The sequence below is a fragment of the Euprymna scolopes genome, chromosome 43, assembly GCF_053919585.1.
Source record: "Euprymna scolopes isolate OS-2025 chromosome 43, ASM5391958v1, whole genome shotgun sequence".
NCBI classification, from domain to species: Eukaryota; Metazoa; Mollusca; class Cephalopoda; order Sepiida; family Sepiolidae; genus Euprymna; species Euprymna scolopes.
Window position 1 is genome coordinate 16,496,903 of NC_136524.1, and position 22,339 is coordinate 16,519,241.

Sequence of the window (22,339 nt, forward strand, 5' to 3'; positions counted from 1 at the left end):
TCAATGTTCTTTTCCTCGGCCAAGAGTTTAACTTTGATCTGTTTCTGTTGTTGCAAATGTTAAGGTATTTAAAAAATGAAGATACTTATCTATGTTCTTAACCCCTGATGTCAAAGGTTTCATAGTCCTCTCCATATAAAATTTGTTGCAAGTGGTATATTCTAACATGTGTATTGATTCAGTAATTAATCAGGGTGCATGTCGTTGAGCTATTATTGTGTTTGTGTGTGGCTAGTTGCTGTACCAGTGATGGCCCTGAATGTGTTGGCTGTATGTTAAACCTTCCCTTTTAATGCTTTTGCAGACAGCTGTAGTAATTTTATCACTGAACTAAGTTTTAAGAAACAGTTGATGGATGGAAAATGTCTCCTCCAGTTCTTGAAGTGCTTGATGATGGTATTGGCATATTTGTTAAACTCATAATAGATGTGTTTAGTGAAGGCAGGTTTTTTTTCTGCTTTCTCACTGCATTTGTCCTAGATCACTTTTCTTCCTTCTCCACAACACTTGCATATTCCTACTTGTTGCATTGTGGTTTCTTTCTCTCATTCATATATATATATATATATATATATATATATATATATATATATATATATATATATATATATATATATACACACACAACTTAATGTAATTTAATATTTGTAACAATAATCATAATTAATGTTGATACCTCCCTCCCTTTTTCTTCCAGTTGTTTGTACTGTTGGAGTTGTTTTATTTTTAAAACTCAAGCTGTATTGCCAGTATAAATAATCTGTCCGGCTGCATAAGCTAAGACTAAAGTTAAGAAGTCTTCAGAGATTTTTAAAAAAATTATTTATGAAATCCAATTCCTTAGCAAAGTTTTTCAATCAATAAATTAGATTTTAGATATTCTGTATATGAAGATAAACGACCCTAATTGCCATCCAATTGCTACTTCATTTCTTTGAAAATGCAACAAAATTGGATATATATATTGATATTGTAATCAAATATTATATTAGAGAAAGATTTCTTTTATTGAAGGTAATATAAAAAAATCGTTTATAATTTAAAATAACTGAAAATAAACTTCAACTTAAAATATAAAAACCCATATGGCACACAATTTCATATCATATGTGACATGTTTTCACGCCTGGAGTTTTGTTTAAACCAAAAAGTGTTTTCTTTCATGTTTTTCTTTTATTGCTTCTTATCACAATTTAGCAGAAGAGAAATTGAAAAATATATAGAGCAGAATGAGTTTTATAGAAGTTTAATTATAGTTTGAATTGATGATAATAGTTGATGAAAAAAATAATGATAACATCTTTTCTCATTTTACTTTGCCGATTAAACTTTAAAACAAATGTATATCAGTCTATTAAAAAAACATAGCTCATCTATATATTAGTAAAATTTGATCATACTTATGTCTAGTATTTGTTCAGGAATTTTTCTGCTTGTATTACAATGTAGGCTGACTCTGATTTTAGTGTATCTATTGCTAAAAATGAATAGCCTAATTGAATTAACCCTAGATAATCTTATACCTAAACAAAAGTGTTTATTATTAAGATGCATAATATTGTAGTTTTATAAATTGTATTTGTTTTACAGCTGTGGAAAAATTATTTTCAAAGGAACTAAATGAATGGAAAATCCCGGTTCTGAAATATGTTTTTTTTTGTTTTTTGTTTTTTTTTACTGTTTAATATAAATGTAAAATACTTGTTTGTATATTTATATTTTTTGTTCATATTTTTTTCTGTAATGTAGGTAATAAGCAGCCAGTGACCACCGGTAGCCATTCGAACCGTCCTGGTAGTGTGATCAGAGTGTATAGTGATAGCAAAGGAGACAGTATTACACCAGGCAGTTTCATTCCATATTGTTCAATGGCGCAGGCACAACTATCATTTCATGGGCATCGAGATGCAGTGAAATTCTTTGTAGCAGTTCCAGGTAACAAAAAACATTTCTTATTCTTTCATTCCAGTATTGTATGAACAAGATCAAGTCATCCATGAACATGAGTATCATTTATGAAGAATGATATTTTGTATCTTGAAAAGGTTTACTTTTAAAAATTCAACTTATATGTACCATAGTCTTGTGACTGAAGTTTATTTTTCTTAAATTTCACAAGATCTGGGTTTACTTTATAGGGTTTTCTTTGTGGATTTTTATAGATTAAATTTTTTTTTCACTTATATATATTAATTGAAACAGTAGTTTTGTAGAAGTCCCTATTTACTTACAATTTACAATTACTTAACTATTTACTTACTGCAAGGAGATAATGCTGCTTGTATCTAAAATTCATTTCCAAAAAAAGATGCACCTGGATTGGGACTAAAATTAAAATAGCTTCGGTGTAGAAGGACAGAAATGATACTACACGTTTCAATAAAAAAATTTAATCAATAAAAAAATTTAATCTATAAAAATCCACAAAGAAAACCCTATAAAGTAAACCCAGATCTTGTGAAATTTAAGAAAAATAAACTTCAGTCACAAGACTATGGTACATATAAGTTGAATTTTTAAAAGTAAACCTTTTCAAGATACAAAATATCATTCTTCATAAATGATACTCATGTTCATGGATGACTTGATCTTGTTCAAAAGGACTAATTTTGTAGAGTCCTTTCTTTTTTAATTATCATCTATAGCATTTTCTCACGATCATGATCACACTCTTGCCCATTATTATAATTGATATTTATATGATAGGTAAAATTTATGGCTTTTATTAACAGTACATATTTTGTGGATAAACCCTGAAGGAAATACATGAAAGTAAAGAAATGATTGATTTGTGACATGGTGCAGTGTCTTGATGAAATAGCCCATTATCTTCATTTTTGGCCAATTTTTGCTGATAACTTTCTTCAAACGCATCAATATAATATTGAACAAATAATGTACAAAATATCTGGCAAATTCTAAAATATAGACCAAAACCTTGCCTGCTGATATTTGGATTTTTGGCCACTTTAGACAGCTGTTACCTGCTCCTATCCATTCAGCTGACTGCTGATTTGACTTCAGAAGTAGTGGATCCATATTTCATTGTGTTGAATATTGATGCAAAAACTCAATTTGCTGTATTAAAACAGTTGCAAACAATGCTCTGAACTCTGCATTTTTGGTTTTTGAATTGTGAGCAAACATGACACTTATTTTGAACACAGCTCTCTCACTACAAAATGGTGAATACACTATCTTCTGATATCTTTAACTCCTCTGAGATATCACACAACTTGAATTTGTAATCAGCTGAAATAAGTTTATGAAATTTTTATGTTTTCTGGGATAACTGCCAAATTTGGGCATCCTAAGCACTCAGAATCATCAATGTTTGTGCAGCTATTCAGCTATCAATTGTTTTTTTATGAAGCTATCAAGCAGTTGCTCTGCATAAACAATATTTTTCCCCAACATAAAGTTGTGCTTTAGTAACACAAAATTCCAAATTTTCAATTATGAAAATTTGCAACCTTAGCTTCACTTAAATAACTAATTGGTAACATTTTGACACACGTGATATTTATAAGAAAATGTATCACTTTTTTTTATTAGTGGTGCTATTGTTGACAGCTTCAAAAATTCTGTTCAAATATTTTTTTAAACTATTAAGATTAAAATAGCTGATTTAAGAGACAGAAATGCATTTTGATTGATTTAATTTCATAATAAAATTGTTTTTTTAAATAAGAATTTTTAAAAAGTATTAGTTATCATATTCTGTTTAATGTCTTTTACGTGTTGGCATGTGTTGGGTTACTTAACGTTATTGCATTTTTGATGATTTTTAATGAATAATAAATTGATATTAAAAAAGTAAAATAAGAGCATATGAGATATATAAAAGCCAGAAACACACACGTACACACACGCACATTCAAGGTAATTGCAGAAACCCTAGAAAATGACCATCAGTTGGTAGTGTAATGGAGCTGTAAGTGGTCAATAATATTTAATTTTACTTGGAAGGCTAAACTTTCTTTTAACAACTACAAAAAAAAACATTCTCAATCACCAATTCATTCACAGACAACATAAATTGGAACAAATACATCAAAGACATTGCCAAATCTGCAAAGAAGGTGGGCTCCCTCTATCATGCTAGAAAATCTTTCACATCAGAAAGTATCCTATATTTTTACACAGTCACAACTTGCCCATGCACGGAGTATTATTACCATGTCTCTGTTGGTGAATCTATCACTAGTTTCCCCCTCTTCGATAGGGTCTGAAAAGGAGTCATAAATCATTGACACAATATAGCATTCCTTTGTTTTTAATGGAATATGCTCTAATGACCTCATAGCACTTCTGCCCCCCCCCCGGCGCGATATACATACTCCTGATTAACCCAACAAACAGCTGAATTGCACCCCTTCACTGTTGATATCCTTAAATGTCAGAAAGCTTTCTACAACAGTTAATTTCTTCCCTCCAACTGCTAGACTTTGTAATTTCTTCCCCTGTTTCTTGTTTCCTGACTGTAATAACCTGCAGAAGTTTAAATGTAATACGAATAGACATATTGCTGCTCATCTCTCCCCTGTTAAGCATGATCCTATATATGTGAGCCCCTTACATCCAAATAGCAATATGTCTTGTTTGAGATGAAAAAGAGTTCACACACACACACACACACACATCTTAAATTTTGGCATGTTTTTTTTTTGCCTGCTTTTTGTGTTTATTTGTTTGACACAATTACTAAAATTTAATGGTCGCTATATAAACTAAAAACGTATTTGAATCATAATTCTCTTCATAATTGCATTTCTGCCTGTTCATATTAGTTGTTTTTATTATCGCAGGTTATATATCTCTTGTTCCAGGTAAAGTTTTGTATATTTTTATACATATACTACTTACTAATTCTGCAAATTTTTAACAAAAAACTCTTTTTTCTTCTAAATTAAGGAAAGATACAATATATCTAATTCACTCATAGAATTGGTCATTTTTATTTTTGCTCCTACTCTGTTTAAATGCTAAATGAGTACATTGTTTGGATATAGCTAACATGATTAACATATCTTTTAGAAATCTAAACATTATTAGAAAGTTATGAAATACTAAACTTGTTCAAAACTATGTCAATGAAAAAGCTGATAGTTTGAAGTGATAATCTTTCTGTCGGGTTCTATCTGCAAAAGCGGCTGATGGTATACTTCAACAGTATGGTGGTTCTTATTAAAACACTTTACTCTCACTTCAATATTGGTGCTTGTAATTTTGAAAGGTTTGCCTATTCAGAAATTTTCTTTTCACAATTTATGTATACTATATATAATTTATAGCATTTTCATCTTAAACGTATGAGCTGGTATGCTTTTAAAGGCTGTGTAAATTCCAATTTTTTGATTTGTTTTTAATGAACAAAATAAAGAATTAAAAAAAAAAGTTCTACCCTCTTCCTTCAATAAATTATTTGGCACAACTTTTAAAAAAAAAATTGGCACTTTATTTCAATTCTTTAAGCTATATAACACCAACACCAGCTTTGTATTTCTCACTCAATCAAAAGAAGTTCTAAAATCTGTATTTCCGATTTCATATTTTTTTAAGTACTGTCTACCTAATTCATAGTGAACATCTCCTGAATCTTCAAACATTTCAAACTATCCTCACTCACTATCCAGGTTTATCTATATATTAATACGATAGCATGTGTGTTATTTTATGTGTCACACATTTTTTTTTCTTCTGAGTGACTGTTGTTTTATTGTTATGACCTATTTCTTGTAATAAATAATTTTACCAAGAATTCTTTATAAGTTTTGGTTTCAGTTTCGATCCAAGCTGAGGCACCCAAGTCATATGGATATATATATATTTTTTTTGTTATTTTTGAAATCACAACTTTATAATATAGAAGAATAAGAATTGATAGAAAATTGACTCTATAATAATGTATACGAAAACTGCATAAATTAAAATATCATATTTAAGTGTATTTTAGAACTGAGCTATGCTGGACGTCCCTGCTAGCTTAGATAAATACTTTTGCAGTTTTAACAAAAGAGCTACAATACTTTTGCAGTTTTAACAAAAGAGCTGTAGATGTTCAATGCAAATGGAGATGCCCTGATATTAATCAGGGCATCTCCATTTGCATTGAAAATCTACAGAATGCCAACATTAATTTATAACATATGAAAGCGTCTGCTGTGGAATTTCCACAGGTCCTGCTAGTCGTCTATGATTCCTCTAACAAGAAGGGTGATGTCTGAAGGGAACGTAGATACAAACAAATATCAAAATATCAAACAAATCTTTATAAGTTTTTGGATTCTATCCTATTTACAACCTCATCACTTCAAGTTTCAGGAAATAATTTTTTATCCTTTTCTTCCATTCAAATTTCTCAAACAAACTTTTCTGAAGGATACCACTTTTAGAATCCAGCTGTATTCAACAATGGCTTCTTTTTTTTTTTTACCAAAAAAGTTTTTATTTAAGAAAAAAAAAATGAAGGTAGATTTTTCAACTTGATTGTCTCTAGTGTTAATCTAAATAAAATTTAATGAAATTTAAAAAAAAAAAGTTATTTTTTATGGACAAACTATGGAAAAGGAGATTTTTGATTTTTAAAAATTCATTTAAAGTTATTCTTCTTAATTTATGAGTTGTCTAAATTGTTTAGTAATCTTGAAATCAATACTTAATTTAACTTTTTCTCTCTCTTTTAATGATCCTTTATTTTAATTATTATTCTAGCCTTCATGATTCCATACATAGCTCATTAGTACCCCGCAAACAAATAGTTCTTGTGGATAATTCCTATTAACTATAAAATTTTTATATCAATTCAATATTAGTTTTGTTGACTAAAAATAAAGTTGTAATTTTTTTTAGCTCAACTTGCTAAATCTTGCAGACTTTCCAAAATTACTGATATTATGTAACTAATGAGATTTTCATTGTATAATATTATTTCAGTGTAAAATGTTATTTTATTGTATAATATGTTATCATAAAATATTTCCTTATATATTATTCCATTATATGATGTGCTCTTGAAATAGAAATTGTGACGTTGGCTTTTATTTCTCTTAAACTATGTAACTCTACCCACAAAAATTTATTACTGTCTTAATTTATTATTTTCTAGATTCAGTTTTTCCTATATCCCTATGATTTGCTCTGTATTTTGCATTGATTTGGATCTACCACTATTGGAGATCAGAATAATATATGTGCCATTTATTTTAAATCTAACAAAGGGGACCAATTATGTCCCCTATGTCCCTCTTTTTATGTTTTCTGGTGACTTCATAAGACTTATTCTAGTGAATTCCTACTGTGTTTATATAATAGTTCTCAATAATAGAGACGCACAATTATATGGTATGAATTTTTATTATACCTTTTTGGTCACACATTTGCAGATATATTCAGTTTTAGCTGGGAATTGTTAAAAATGAATGCATTTAGTTTATTTTAGAATATTCAAAACTGAATTACAGCTGATTCCCAACTAAACAACGGAACTATGTCTGCAAATATATAACCAAAATTCTTTGTATAAATAACAATTTATACTAAATATATATATATACATATTATATATATATATACATACATATTATTTATAAAGTAATTATTTAAGAATTTGCATGTTTCACCACCTATGGCTCTTCAGCATGGCATTACTGTTGGTGAAAATCAAAACCATTATCATGGATACTGTAATCAAATGTTCTTACCAATCATGCTACTGGATTTCATCAGAATTATTGTACAATTTATCACTCATAAATACATACACATTAATTTTGCTTTTTATTGTTTTGTCTATAAAACAAAACTAACTTATCTATTAACCTGGATGCTATGACAGTTATTTCCTTTTACGTATGTGTGTCATCTAAATATAAATTTATTTATAAACTATCAAATAAAAAATATTTTGCCATCTGCACATATAGAGTACAACAATGTAAGTGAGGTAAATCCCTTCTAGCATTAATGATTCACCGTAGATAAGTAAACCTTGCTTCTAACATTAAAACAATAACAAACAAAACTAATGTGCGTGCGTGCATATATAAAGACTAGTAGGGTGACCGGCATTGCCTAGCTGTGAAATACACTTCAATACAATGTTTTAATTTATGCAGATTTTGTATTTATTATGGAGCCAATCTCTATTGATTATTATATTGTACCCAATATATTGTAGTGATTTCAAAAGTTTAAAAAAAAAATGAGTTGTTACCATTTGAGCTATGGATAAGAAATAGTTGAAAATGAATCGACTTTAACGTATGTGTATTTGCGCATGTGTACAAGAGCAATTTAAGTAGATATAGGCCTGCCATGTTCAATTTTTTTTTTTTTCAATTTTGACTCTTTATCAGCTATTTTTACCAGCTTAAAATCATAAAAGAATGATCCACAAAAAATGCACTTTAAGAAAATGGAAACAGACAGACAGTGATTTTTATAAATTAGACTTACAAAAAAACAAATCGATTATCTCATGTATTATCAGTCTAATTTATATCTTAAACTAATCAAGATAAAATAAAAATATTTTAATTAATCCACTTTATAATAGTGAAATAAAACAAATAATTTTTTTATGATCATAGATAAATGTAATAAAAAAAAAGTAATCTAAAATTATCGATATATATGAATATATATGAAATTTTGCAATTGTTGTATGGAAAACATGCCTCCTAAACAATTAATAATATTAGTGATAATAATAATTCCCTTCTCCCCCCCCCTAAAAAAAACAAAAAGAAAACAATGGCACCAATATTGGTCGATTCAACAGAAAGTGATTCTGGAAAGTTTGAGTGGAGTGCAATATATTACTCATCAAGATCTTGGGTGGAAGAATTTGAAAAGCACTGGAATCTTTATTGTTACTGAAAGTTGGGTTAGAGAACTACCAGGCAATACCATTGAGAATACAATGGTAAACTGCTTGTGAGAGACTACACATGATTATATCGTTAATTTTTAAAGAAAACAACACTTTAGCTAAAGACTTGTATTCTTTCAAATAGCACCATTTATAACTAAAATATGTTACAAGCAAACAAATTTGATGCTGAATAAGAATCTAGTGTCCCAATTTTGAACTTAATTTTGTTTATTTTCTAAAAACTTCCTTTTCCCCTACATATACATTTATTACTTTCCACTTTTTTTTTTTGCTGCCTTTTTATTTCTTTCCCATTTTTTCCTCCTTCTTCTTCTCTTCATCCACCATGTAATAGCATGTACCATCTTTACTTCCTTTTTTTCATTGACCTACCAACATGCACCTCCCTCCTCTTCATCTACACTCTCACTACTTAACCTGTCACCAATCATCTTTCACACACAACTATTAACCACACATTACTTCACTTGACCCTCCTACCTCATGAGGTTTCCATTATTTCATAATTTTTTTATATTTAATCTGGCTCTGTTCAAATAAATGCTATTCTCTACAAAGTTTCATAACTAAATGAAATATAGAATCATAAGAATAAAAATATTCGTCATGTCTATTTGAGTGAAGTTATTTTAGAATTACAGTGTGGTTCAAACCTGTATTTATGACATGTAAAAGCACTTGAGATTTTATTACTGGGATTTAGTAATCTGATGATTGGATCATTCATGCCACTGCAGATAAGCCACACACACACATAAAAAATGGAATTTAAGACAAGATAAAGTAAATATAGATATATATGAATTTATTTGTGAGTTCAATAAGGATAAAAATCATATAGAAACAAAGATTATAACTGCATTTTATACCTAAGCATTTCAGAGTGTTAGGCTTCTCATCAAACTTTATCGTATCTTGAATTTCACTTTCTTATATATCATATAATCTATCCATATTCTTTAAACCTATTTGAGATATATATATATATACAATGCCCCCCTCCCTCCCAAAAGTCCGCACTTTTCATTTTTTCAAAAACCGCAAATTTAAGCTAAATTTAATGTAACTGTTTAAACAATCTATACCTCATTTAATTTGCCTTTTAATCTTCTATAATTTTACCTGTTCATATTTGATTTTTAATTGAAATATTCTAGTGTTCACGTCAATTAAAAAAATTAGCTTCAAATCGAAAAGGTGAAAAGAAACTTGGCAGCAACAAATGAGTTTAAAACTAGCTTAAAATATTCACCCTTTTGGCAACAAAGCATCTCTAATCATAATTGTTGTTGTTCCAGGTTATACAATGTAATATTTAGTTCATATGCCTCGACTTTCTTTTAGTGATCTTTAGGAGCTCATTAATCTCCACTTTTCTGGTTTATTCAATTGAGAAATCAGCTGTAGATTGAAATGTGATGAGAAAATGGTACAAATGACTGTGCAAAAACACCAAAACACCACCAGTGTTCATGATGCCCTTAAATTTGATAATCCAAAAGTTACTTCTTCCAGGAAACGCAATGCTATCAAGATCTGCAGCCTCAGAAACAGATTTGAAACATCTCCCCAAATCCAACAACAGTGTAATCTTATTAAAAAGTGCTCTCTATCTACAGTCAAGAACAGATTAAAGGAATTTAATTTGCAAGGCCGTGTTGCAAGACGCAAGCCAATGATTGCCGTGTTGCAAGACGCAAGCCAATGATTGCCGTGTTGCAAGACGCAAGCCAATGATTGCCGTGTTGCAAGACGCAAGCCAATGATTGCCGTGTTGCAAGACGCAAGCCAATGATTTCTGTAAAGAGAATAAAGTCTGGATTTCGTCAGATGCGATGAAGATCATGACTCTTCGTATTGGTCGAAAGTGATTTTTAGCGACGAAAGTTCAATAGGCTAAGTAGTGATGGTAGGCAGTATGCCCATTGAGGGAAGGACAAAGAATTTCATCCTAGGTGCACAGTTTCAATGCTACAAGGTGGTGGAGGTTCAGTTTTGGTGTGGGGCATTATTAGTGCCAATGATTCAGGGCCTATAGTTCACTTGCAAAGTCAGATTAATTCAACCAAGTACATTAATATGTTGACTGAGCATTTTCTATCTTACTTTGGCCGGAATTTGGATGATAATCTCATCTTCATGCAGGATGATGCTCCCATTCACACAGCTAGCAATGTCAAGAGGTTCCTGGAAAAGCATGATATTCTGTGCTTGGATTGGCCTGCACAATCTTCACACCTCAATCCTATCAAAAACGTATGATATTACATCAAACAACAGCTACGCAATGATAAAATTTCAAATCTGGAAGAACTTTGAACAAAAATTAAAGAGAAGTGGAATGCCCTTTCATCAGAGTATTGCTGCAGACTAATTCAAGGAATGCCCAAAAGATTGTAGGCTGTCAAATTGCAGAAGGGCTATGCTACTAAATATTAACTAGTTCATGGTGTTCCTCTTGTATTTGTGTTGCATTAATGTTCTAAAGTTACATTTAAATAATTTTCCATTGTGCAGAGTTTCTTTTTGCCTTTTTGATTTGAAGTGAATTTTTTAAATTGACGTGAACACTAGGATATTTTAATTAAAAGTCAAATATGAACAAATAAAATTATAGAGGAATAAAAGGCGAATCAAATGAGGTACAAGTTGTTTAAACAGTTACATTCAATTTAGCTTAAATTTGTGGTTTTGGAAAAAATGACAAGTGCAAACTTTCTTTTTGGCGCCACTCTATATGTGATGGGATGATTATAAACTTTTTTCTGATTCCTATACAATTACTAATTCTTTTTCTAAATTTCTAATTCCGATACATGTACCAATTCTAATGCTTTTAAAATTTTAAAATTCAATGCTTTTTTAAAAATGTTCAAATAACTGTAACCACTCCCTCTCTGTGTAATCTCTGCATATATTTTGCAAAATGTACGCATACATGTGGGTGTATATTACAAGAGCAGATTTTTCTAAATATTTTTTTCTGTTTTCCTTGTAATTGATTGAAATTTGTGAGACAAGATTTGTTTTTCATTAAAAAAAATATCATTTGCATTTGGCCCTCATTAATGCCATTTAAAATTTTCGTAAACAATTAGAAGTATGCAAAATAAGAAAACGGTTTAGGAACAAAATAGTCAACAAAGCCTGTCCCATGTCAAGAATGAGTTTCTCCAAAATAATCTTACTATTTAGAAAATCATTCTTAACATTGTGGTCTCTCTGAGGAAATGTTTATATTTTTTCTCACAATTATAAAGATTTGTTCAGTTATTAGATTGATTTGCATTATTGTCAAAAGAAAAATGAGATAAAATAATAATAATGGAAAATAGTTTAATATCTTTAGCTAAATCACTCCCCTAAAATGAGATTCTGCTTCTTTTTTTTTTTTTTTTTGCTTTTTTTTTTTTTTATGATTACATGGTAGAACGATAAAAAAAAAATTATTTTAAAATTTCCAGTTAATAAATAAATTTAATGTAAAATGATTATCATATCCGGCCCATTCTAACTTTTTAATCTTATATAATCACTCAAAAATCGAAACAAAATATTGGTAGAACATAATATTATCACTCGATAATATTTGATGTGTTTCTACTAGCGTTCATTTAATTTTCGATTTGGAGCAATTATTAAGGGTCCTTGTGAAGGACTTATGGACAGCCATTTTTATTCTAACTCAACAGAGTGAATACGAAATTTGTTTTAAACTAAAAACATGCTTTTAAATAACATTACAACATTACATTTTTCTAATAACTTTTTTTCCAGTTGTTTGCAGATAATGTTCAAAATTTTCACATGGTTTATTTTCAAATTAGTACAAAGAATTTTTTTCTTTGGTTTTTAAATGTTTGACGAAATGATGATGGTGTAACAAATGTTAATTATGGTTGACAAATTGAAGTATTTTCTTTGCTACTGCCTTACTTATTCTTCCTGCAATTATGATCTCTCTGAAAATTTTTTATATTAATATTTCCAGGTGATGCTGTTTTATTCGTCTTATTCTCAAAGTTTTCTACCTGAAAAGTCAGATTAATTACATTAATTAATTAGGTCACCTGGTCATCTCTAAATTAATGTTTATATATTTGTATGTACTGGCTTCATTCCTAAACTAATTAACCAATCATTATGAATTTTATAACACAGCTATTAGGTGTACAAGGTAATAATGTATACTATATTTAGTTTAATTTAGTTTTATGCCAAATGATTTAAAAAGAGATGAAAGCCTTTTGTGATAATTCAGATACCTTCAATTTTTGTGACAGTTTAACAGTAGGTATTAGACATCAATTAACAAATATTCCTTGAATTTCAGTTTCTTTGCAGTCTTTTAAACAGTTTTATATGTGGGGGTGGTGATAAGAGCTTCATTTCTCATTTCAGATTTTTATTTAATTTTATGCATAATCATTAGAAATCAATTAAGCAAGATTCTCTGAATTAATTCATACTCCTTAATTTTTAGACATTTTCTATCATCAAAATCAAGTAATGGATTCTGGTCAAAACTTGAATAAGCATTCTAGGCATGAGATTTAGTAGAATTATATTTTAATTTTGTATGGCGACATAAAATGGGAACAAAACTGTTCTGTTTGGAGAATTAATTTTACCTTTCTTGAGATGAGTATTTTTGTAGTTTTAATATAAATTCATTAAGCTGTGAAAATAATAAATTTCATCAGACTTTTACAAATATTTTTTTTTTTTTATTAATGACTTGTATTGATATAAGACATGCACACTTATGTGCCTGTTCATAGGGACAGACTTGTGTTAATTTGTTATAAAATGGAAAAACTTATGGAGCTAACTCTCATAAGCAATCAACAGTATCTATGTTAGATTTTCTCATGTGCTGCTGCTGCTTAAAATCTTAACTAACAATCTGAAAATTTAATCTTTACCCATTTTGTAATCTCTTCAAATATTTGCCAAAGTTTATCTACAAACCTTTAAAGTTCAATCACAATAGTCATTTATTATAAACTGCTCAATTAGATATGTTCAAGTGATATTATTTTAGATGATTTGCGTGTCTATTTCTTAAAATAGAATTTTACCAACTTTTTGCATTTCTCTAATATGTATATATTTAAACATTTGTATGAATTGGATTCAAACTTTATGAACCAAAATACTTTTATCAAAGCCTTTCATACATATTACTAAGTTTAAATATTTCTATTTAAGAAAATAATTTTAATAATAGAAGCAGACATTTTTCACTTTGATACATTAATTAAAAGAAAATAGTATATTAGAATATGAGTTTAAAAAAACTCATTCTAATAACAAAAATGTTGCAAACCTTAGCTATATTTCCAAGTAGAAAAAAAAGCACAACTTAATGTGAAAACTAATGCTTGTATGTTTAAAATATTATTAAAATGAAATATTAGCCAAAACAAACATTGCAGAAAAATTAAATAAAAATTAAATATTTTTTGTATATTCTTTTTTATTTTTAAAGATTTTTTTGTGACTTTTTTTTTGTTAAGGTTCTCCTGTGAAGGGCATCAGTGCTGCTACTGTTGAATCTGATGGTACAAATAAAAATATTCGAGAAGCGACTCCTGTTCTCCACTCGATGGCAAAATTGGTTATTTCTGGTGGAGAAGGTTATATTGACTTTCGCATTGGTAAGTAAAATATATGATTAGTCACTTTAAGAACATTTTTCACATATTTTCTGATTAAGTTATGGCATTATGTAACAATCCATAAACATTAATTTACACCATTTTCTTGTTAATGATGTGTTTGTCACCAATAGAATCAGTGGTATTTATTTAGTCTTTAGAAATCAATTGAATTAGTGATTAATCATGTTGTCTTTGTGCGTTACTTAGGAGATTCCTATTACTTTAGAGACTGCATTCTAATGAAGCCTTGCTATGACTTATCTTTTGGTAAATAACACAACTTGTATAGATTTTTTTTTTCTGATATTCTTTATTTGATAGTGCAATAGTATTTTGTTTTTAAATGTATCATTACTAAATAATATTAAAAAAAAAGTTTTTTATAAAGCATTCTAATGCTTAATACTGCCTGTTATATTAATCATTTTCTAATTTGAAAACTAACATAAAATATGACTAAGAATAATATTAGTAATATTGATTGTTTATATGCTTTCAAATAACATGTTTTTTTTTTATTTTCAATCTTAATGTAAAGGTGATGGTGATGAAGATGATCCTAACCAAGATGAGACTAAAAAGAGTTCTTTGAATCGAGGAGAACGAAGTCATTTGATTGTATGGCAAGTCACATGTCCAGACTAAAATGTAAAAAAAAAAAATTTTATGTCTGTAAACATTAATTAAAAACTCCCCGATGATTAAAAGATTAAACGTATATAAAAGGAAAATAATGGGAAACGGATTGCCGTAAAGAAGATATTCTACAATATCAACTAAAGAGCAACGGATTGAAAACAAAATTTAAAAAAAAACATTGAGCTTTGAAATTTTAAGACTATTTCTTGCCAGCCAACCTTGAATTCGCAACTTTTGCTATGTTGGTCCAACTTTATGCCTTGATATATGACTGTGTACATGTTTCTATGAATGTATGGAATAGGAATGGCTTACTGTGATTGTTGTGTAAGGCAACAAATAATCTTCAAATATCACTTGGTTAATAAAAAGTAAGTCAAATGACTAACACAATTGTAATTCATTGGAAAATAACCAAACCAAGAATTCTTCAGCTGCATTCATTTTGTGTGCATTTCATAACAGAAATGCTATTTCAAACTTAATAAGCACGACTAACCGACAGTTTCTTAGAGAGATACATGGATGCATCTAGAGTTCATAAAAATACTCATTTTCTTTGGGTTAGGGTTTACAAGATAATTGTTACTGATAATTTCCATTGCATTTAATGTTATCGTTTTTTTTTTTTTTGGGGGGGGGGGTTCTTAAACTTTTATTCAGAAGACTCATCCAGTTAATACAATTGTTTTGTTCACTCTTTCTGCTCTTTAAATATATGATACTTTGAAATTGGCAAACTCTAAAAAGATAAACTTTTCATTTGTAAAAAGAAATATTTTTAAAATTTGATGTTTCACTAAAATGATCAAATTACTTCTTTTTTGGTGATTCTGTAAAATAAAGAAAAAGTAGCCATTGCAACATTTAAGAATTTTGTTTTCATTGTTTCTTTCTTTATAAACATTTAGGAAGCTAAATTTACTTGTTTGCAGATATTGATATCTGTATTGTAAAAATAAAAAAAGTGATTACTATTATGTAGACAACATGACAAGTGCAAATATTTATTACAAGAAATATTTTATTTAATTAATAGTATTGGTTTTGTCAAAATGATTCTTGCAAATTTAATTTAAAATTGCGCTTTTGTTTTCTATAAGAGATACTTAAAACAAATTAAAAGATGTTTTCTTTTCTTATAAATCCTTTTCTAAACGATCAATAAAATTGAAAGAGTATAAATAAATCATGAAATTAATTTTCTCTGATTTTGTTGACATACAATTATTTTGAACATTAAGTTTCGTTCAACAGAAGAAAGTAACTATTTACAACTTTTATCTTTGAGTTGCCCTTATGTTTGTGTTAGAGTTTGTGCTTTTCAAGCCTCATTCCATTAATATGTAACAAATATTTTTAATATCAAATCTACACATGCATACCTATTTATGCAAATATTTGTCAGGATATCAGGTGAAACATAAGTGTTGCATTTTAAAATATATATCAAATGTACACTTCACATCACAAGAAGCAAATTTATTCAAATTATAAAAAAAAATTGACCATTATTTTATCTTAGATATTCAGTTGATCACAACAGTTATTTGAAAATTAGACTTAAAAAGTAATCTTATATTTTTATGAATCATTTTTTATCAATAATAATTATGTGCAATATTATGTAACATTATGTTCAGTGATTTGGAAATACTGGGCTAGGGGAATGGCTGGGCATAAATTGTGCAAGTTATATATTTCATTTTTAATGAAAAAGAATTTACTTTTTTTTCTGGCTTTTTAAGAAAAACGATTGGCCTGTGTAAAAAGAATTTTTATGTGGATTTCGTTTAATTGTTAAAAAGAATTAGACAGATTATGGATTACTTATGATAAAATATTTATCATTGCCTATTTATTTAACATAAAATTTTCAAATTTGATCTAAAAGATTATCTCTCTCAGACAATATCTGTTAATGTGATGCTGATTTTCTCTTAATTATAAATTGATATCTTTTATTCTCTCTCTAAAAGGTAATGGCTGGCAAGATTTAGTTTCATTAAGAGAAATGGACATTTTCCATTATTTCATATTAATAATTGGAATAATATTTTTTTAAAATATGATTATTAATTCAGATGGAATCTTGTTTATCAATTATACAAAAAATGATTGCACATTTTTTTCTTGAAATTTGAAATGAAGATTCTTTTTCATACCGCCTCAACAAAATGTATTTAAATAAGAAAAAAAATCAATATGGAAAAGAAAAAGGCTTTAAAAATGCCTCCTGATAAAAAAAAATGCTACCTAATCACAATACTAATTGCTACTACCACAACACTTTTCACTGCTACTACTACTACTATGGATTTAGCAATATTTTTTATTATTATTGCTACAGATGTTGTTATTGATCAAAAATATTTAGGGTAGAAGTTTTTAACAACTCCTACCTAAACGAGTGTATTCTGTTTCATTGTGCCGTATGGCACAAGGATATATCTTTTTAATCTGCAATCTCCTGTTGTATGTATATATATATATATATATGTATATATACATATATATAAATATACACACTTTGTCAGATACAACCAGTGGAAGTCTATTATGGCTACAATCTAAACAAATAGTCTGTCAGTAAAAAACATTTGTGATGGCTTTGGTGTCGTCAAGTTTTGACTGCACGTTGCAGAACTATGTTGCTGCATATACTATTTATTGTAAATAGATGTAAATGTAGCTTAATATTTCTAATGTAGCCATCTTTTTTTTTAAATTGGCATTTTTTTTTTTTTTTTTTTTTTTTTGCTGTTTTATGTAAAATCCATTGTACTGTCATTGTTATTCAATAAAAGTTTCTTAAAAGTTGTCTTGCTTTCATTTTTTCAATAAGTTAACATTTATGCACTTTATAAAATAACAAGTGAAAGTATTCATTTTCGTTATTAGTAAGACAGCCACCAATTCTGGAACATTTATTTTCTCTAGAAGCTCAAGATAATGCAATTTTTTGTTTCTAAACAATGTTGAAAAATAAATTGAAATTAATTATTTAAAAGTCAAACTGAATGAGTGATTATTTTTCATTAGAAAAAAAAAATTGATTTTTTTAAAACTAACCTATTCTAATCATGAACAAGCACAAACAAGTAAATGGATCAAAAGTTTAAAGAAATGTATCTGATGGCAAAAAGGGAAGCAAGAAAGCCAAATTTCCAAATATACTATGGAGGGATAACAAAAAAATCAAGTATTCAGAAAAGCTAAACAGATGCCAAAGACAAATATTTTTGGAGAGAAGTGCATTTGAAATGACAATGGAGTTTTAGTAACAAATGAACAAGACAAGAAGGATGTTTGGAAATGCCACAATGAGAAATTTTTAAATACTGATTTTCATAGAACAGAAAAAATCGAGAATTTCCAGATAGAAAAATTACAAAAAGAAATGGTACAGGAAACTGTGACCAAAATGAAGAGGGTTATAGCTGAAAGGTCCTCAGGTTTTAATGCTGAGAAACGTACGAGTGAAATAGGCATTGAGATGATCACAAAGATAAATCTGATTATAATAGAAGTTATTCTGAAATACTGTGAACTTAATACAAGTGTGAATTGCTACAATGGTAGAAGGAAAGCTCTAGAAGGTTGATGAATCAAGTCCTGAAACTAATCCCTATATATAATAAAAACGTCAGTTTTTTCCCTCTGAACCAAAATACCTTAGGTTTGCAACAACAAATTCCACATACAAATTTCTACACTAGTAGCCACTATCTTATGTAACATTATAAAGACTTTTCTGACATATCCAGGTGTTCAAATAAAATCCTAGATTCCTTCCAAGGAGCTACACCACATCTATAGCATTAGCCTACAGAGGAAGTAGTCCTGATTTTTTCCTTCTATTGCTGAAGTCCTCCTACTAATCCATATAAACACTGCAGGAATTTATACACATGGTATGGATTTTGTGGTTACACCCTTCATAACTGTTCATAAGCTAATAGCCTAAATGTTAAATTCCCATCTGTCGATTCGAAAAATAAATTCTCCCTTATAGCATTTCCGCTATTCTGATTGGCTTAGATCAGACTGATCCCTTATTCAAAATTACAATTCTGTTAACTTAACCAAACATGTAAGCCGTTATCCAACATGGCCAGCATTTTACATTACATAAAGCAATTACTGAACAGCATGAAGTTATTTGTTTCTCACTCCCCCTCTCTCTCTCTCTCACTATCCCTCTCTCCTCTCTAAATGTTTGGAGAGAGATAGATAGACAGAGACAATCCAGAGCGAGAGTTATATCTGTTTTGTTAACATTCGACCACTGTACCAGAACAAGAGAAAGAGACATAAAATCATCATAACGGCAGAGAGAGAGAGAAAGAGAATCGTCACAGATTGACCTCATTACATTATTGCGTCCAGTTATTTGGTTTAACTTGAAAAAAAAACAATGTTATTTCGATGCGGTCGTGGTAGGGCAGTCGATATCGGATCTGCGTCACAACCAACAGGTTGCACATTTGCACCTATGTAATGGATTTTTTTTTGTTGTTTGAAGATTTAACATTTAAACAGTTACACTTTGCTATAAATACATATAACTTTTCATGTTTTTCTCCATTTTTTGCAGTTATTTTTTTATCGAATTCAAACAGCTTTATTACTTTTTTATCGACCTTTTATTTCTTTTTTTTTTGGGGGGGGGAGGGTATTGAAATGAAACGATAAACCATCATTCGTTTTGTGGTGTTTTCTTTTAGTTTTTTTTTGGGGGGGGGTATTTTTATTTTTATTTTGGTTTCATTTTTATTTGTTACGGTTGTAAGTGAACTATTTGAAACCAAGTACTGCAGTACTTAATAAAATAAAAATAAATAAATGCTAAAAGCACGAATGAGGTTCGTTTAATTTTCTTAGGAAAGGATTCCATGTTTTTGTTCTCATACAAATTTCTGCTTCTTAAGAAAACTTAGAAACAAACTATTTTTAGTCGCGGAGGCTGGTTACTTACTAGCCTCCGCGACTAAAAATAGTTTGTTAACATTACCACAACTTTTTTTTTTCGCCTCTCTCCAACCGGGCTGCTTACTGCGTTCCCATAGCTGTTCTTATCATGAGGAGTTGGGGGTGCCTATTCCGAAACCCGTTCGTAACATAATGAAGTTGGGCAGCAGCAGCAACAACAACCATACTTTAATTTGTTTTCAAGGGGGAGCGGCGCTTCCACTGGGCAACCCAGTTAGCGGACACTGCTAGTTAAGAGAATAATTGAGAATAATAATAAGAAGTCAGCATAGATGAAATACAGTTTAGTTTTATTCTTGGACAAAGTATCACTGGTGCTATATTTATCTGAGACAAATGCAAGAGAGATATGTTGGTAGAAGGACGTGTTTTGCTTTTGTTTAAACTAGGTTAGTGATGTAGTTCAAGTAATATACAGAAATGTTCAAAGTTATGGTAAAATAACAGAAAATTTAGTGATGGTGTTAGTACATCAAAGTCAGTACTTAGTTGCTTTTTCATTTATGTCATGTCCTATGAATATTGTTCAGAGTTGTAGTGATAGCATTAGAGCATGAGGTGGAGCAATTGCAAGAATTAGGAGAGGGTACAGTAAATTCAGGGAACTTTTGTCATTACTAAGTAACAGTTTTACCAGTGTAAACTAAGAGAAAAATCTATCAGGCATGTGTGTACAGTGTGATGATGTATGGAAGTGAAACCTGACTCGTAAAGGTTGAGGACATGCATTGCATGCAGAGAAATACTATAATGGATGTGTAATTTGAGTTAAAGAGAGACTTAAATTTAATGAGTTCAGAGGAAGATTAAATCTGAACAGCATAAGATGTGTGCAAAACAAGAAATCTTGATAATATGGCCACGTTGAAAGAATAAATGGAAATTCTTGGGTTCGATGTAAAACAGTTGAGGTAGTGGATCTAGTTGGCATAGGAAATGCCAAGGAAAATGTGTGAAGAAGCGATAAAAATGTGTTTAACAATTAATTTTAAAAAGCCTGGCCAGAGATAATTTGGAAAATAGAAGCTGTCCAACATATGCCATTATGTAAAACTGACGTTAAACTTAATAGGGTGATATAATCATGTTGACACACTAGTTTTTGCCAAATCACTGACCTTAAGCATGATGTAAGCACTTAGACCAATGACCATTGAATAGAATAATAGATGTAGCCATGTGTAGAAATTGGTTACTCACTAATAAATAAAAATATTTCATTAAAACACTTTTCTCTTTTACTGTTTTCTAAGAATTTTATTTTATTGATTTCGTTTCTAACACATTTTTTATGAATATGATTTTACTTTTCTTATATTTTCTCATGGATTTAGCTCTGACAGGGAGTTAAATGTTGTTCAATTTTTATGCATATTTTAAAAGAAAACTAGGTTCTTATTTAAATTCTGTACAACATGTAAATATTGGAATATTTCAAGACCTAGTCCATATTAATACAACATGTGTTATTATGTGTGTTACACTTACATCTTTTCTCTTCTGAGTGACTGTCGTTTAATTGTTATGACCTTCCATTTCTTGTAATTCTTGGTAAAATGAAGAATTCTTCATGAGTTTATATTTCCGTTTCGATTATAGCTGATGGCATTCAAGGCATCTATTTTTTTTATAAATAATTTTTCATAAGGTTTGGTTTTGGTTTTGATTATAGCTAAAGGAACTCAAGTTATATCGCTATACATATATTTTTTTTTCTTTGTGAGTTTGGGTTTCGGCTTCAATTTAAGCTGATTATTAGTCATGTGGATATATTTTGTATTTTTGAAATATAATTTCGATATAAAATTGACTATAATAATATAAGAAATCTGTATAAATTGAAATATATTTAAGTGTATTTTACGACCGGGCTACACCAGGAATCCCTGCTAGTTTATAAATTATAGTGCTCAAAAATTGGGATAAAATTAGAATGGACTTATTTCTATAGTTATAGTTGTAGGATTATCTTGTATTAAGAGGGACAGACCATGATCTTCATAAAACAAGGCCTGTTCACTGTCTCCTTTGTCTCTTGTCATAGCTTTTAGTACTAAGTAAAACCTTAGCAGCTAAACCTTTGAAAGGAACGGTTAAATTTACCTGCAGACATGATAATGGTCACCTTTGCTCTAATAATTGTTTGATA

General features: G+C 29.2%; 1 protein-coding gene across 30 annotated transcripts in view; it reads left to right on the forward strand.

Annotated features, from left to right (window-relative positions):
- Positions 1 to 17,376, forward strand: part of LOC145268208 (C-Jun-amino-terminal kinase-interacting protein 4-like) — a 405,923-nt gene extending 388,547 nt beyond the window's left edge. For 23 of the 30 annotated variants that reach the window (XM_080123500.1, XM_080123505.1, XM_080123502.1 and 20 more), the window contains 4 exons: positions 1,750 to 1,935; positions 4,809 to 4,829; positions 14,416 to 14,556; positions 15,098 to 15,947. In XM_080123500.1, the coding sequence (XP_079979626.1) occupies positions 1,750 to 1,935; positions 4,809 to 4,829; positions 14,416 to 14,556; positions 15,098 to 15,204 (455 nt within the window). In that variant the 3' untranslated portion in view covers positions 15,205 to 15,947. Of the gene's footprint in view, positions 1 to 1,749; positions 1,936 to 4,808; positions 4,830 to 14,415; positions 14,557 to 15,097 lie in introns of all 30 variants that reach the window. The other 7 variants (XM_080123491.1, XM_080123496.1, XM_080123493.1 and 4 more) reach the window with 2 other exon arrangements.
- Positions 17,377 to 22,339: the final 4,963 nt, after the last annotated feature.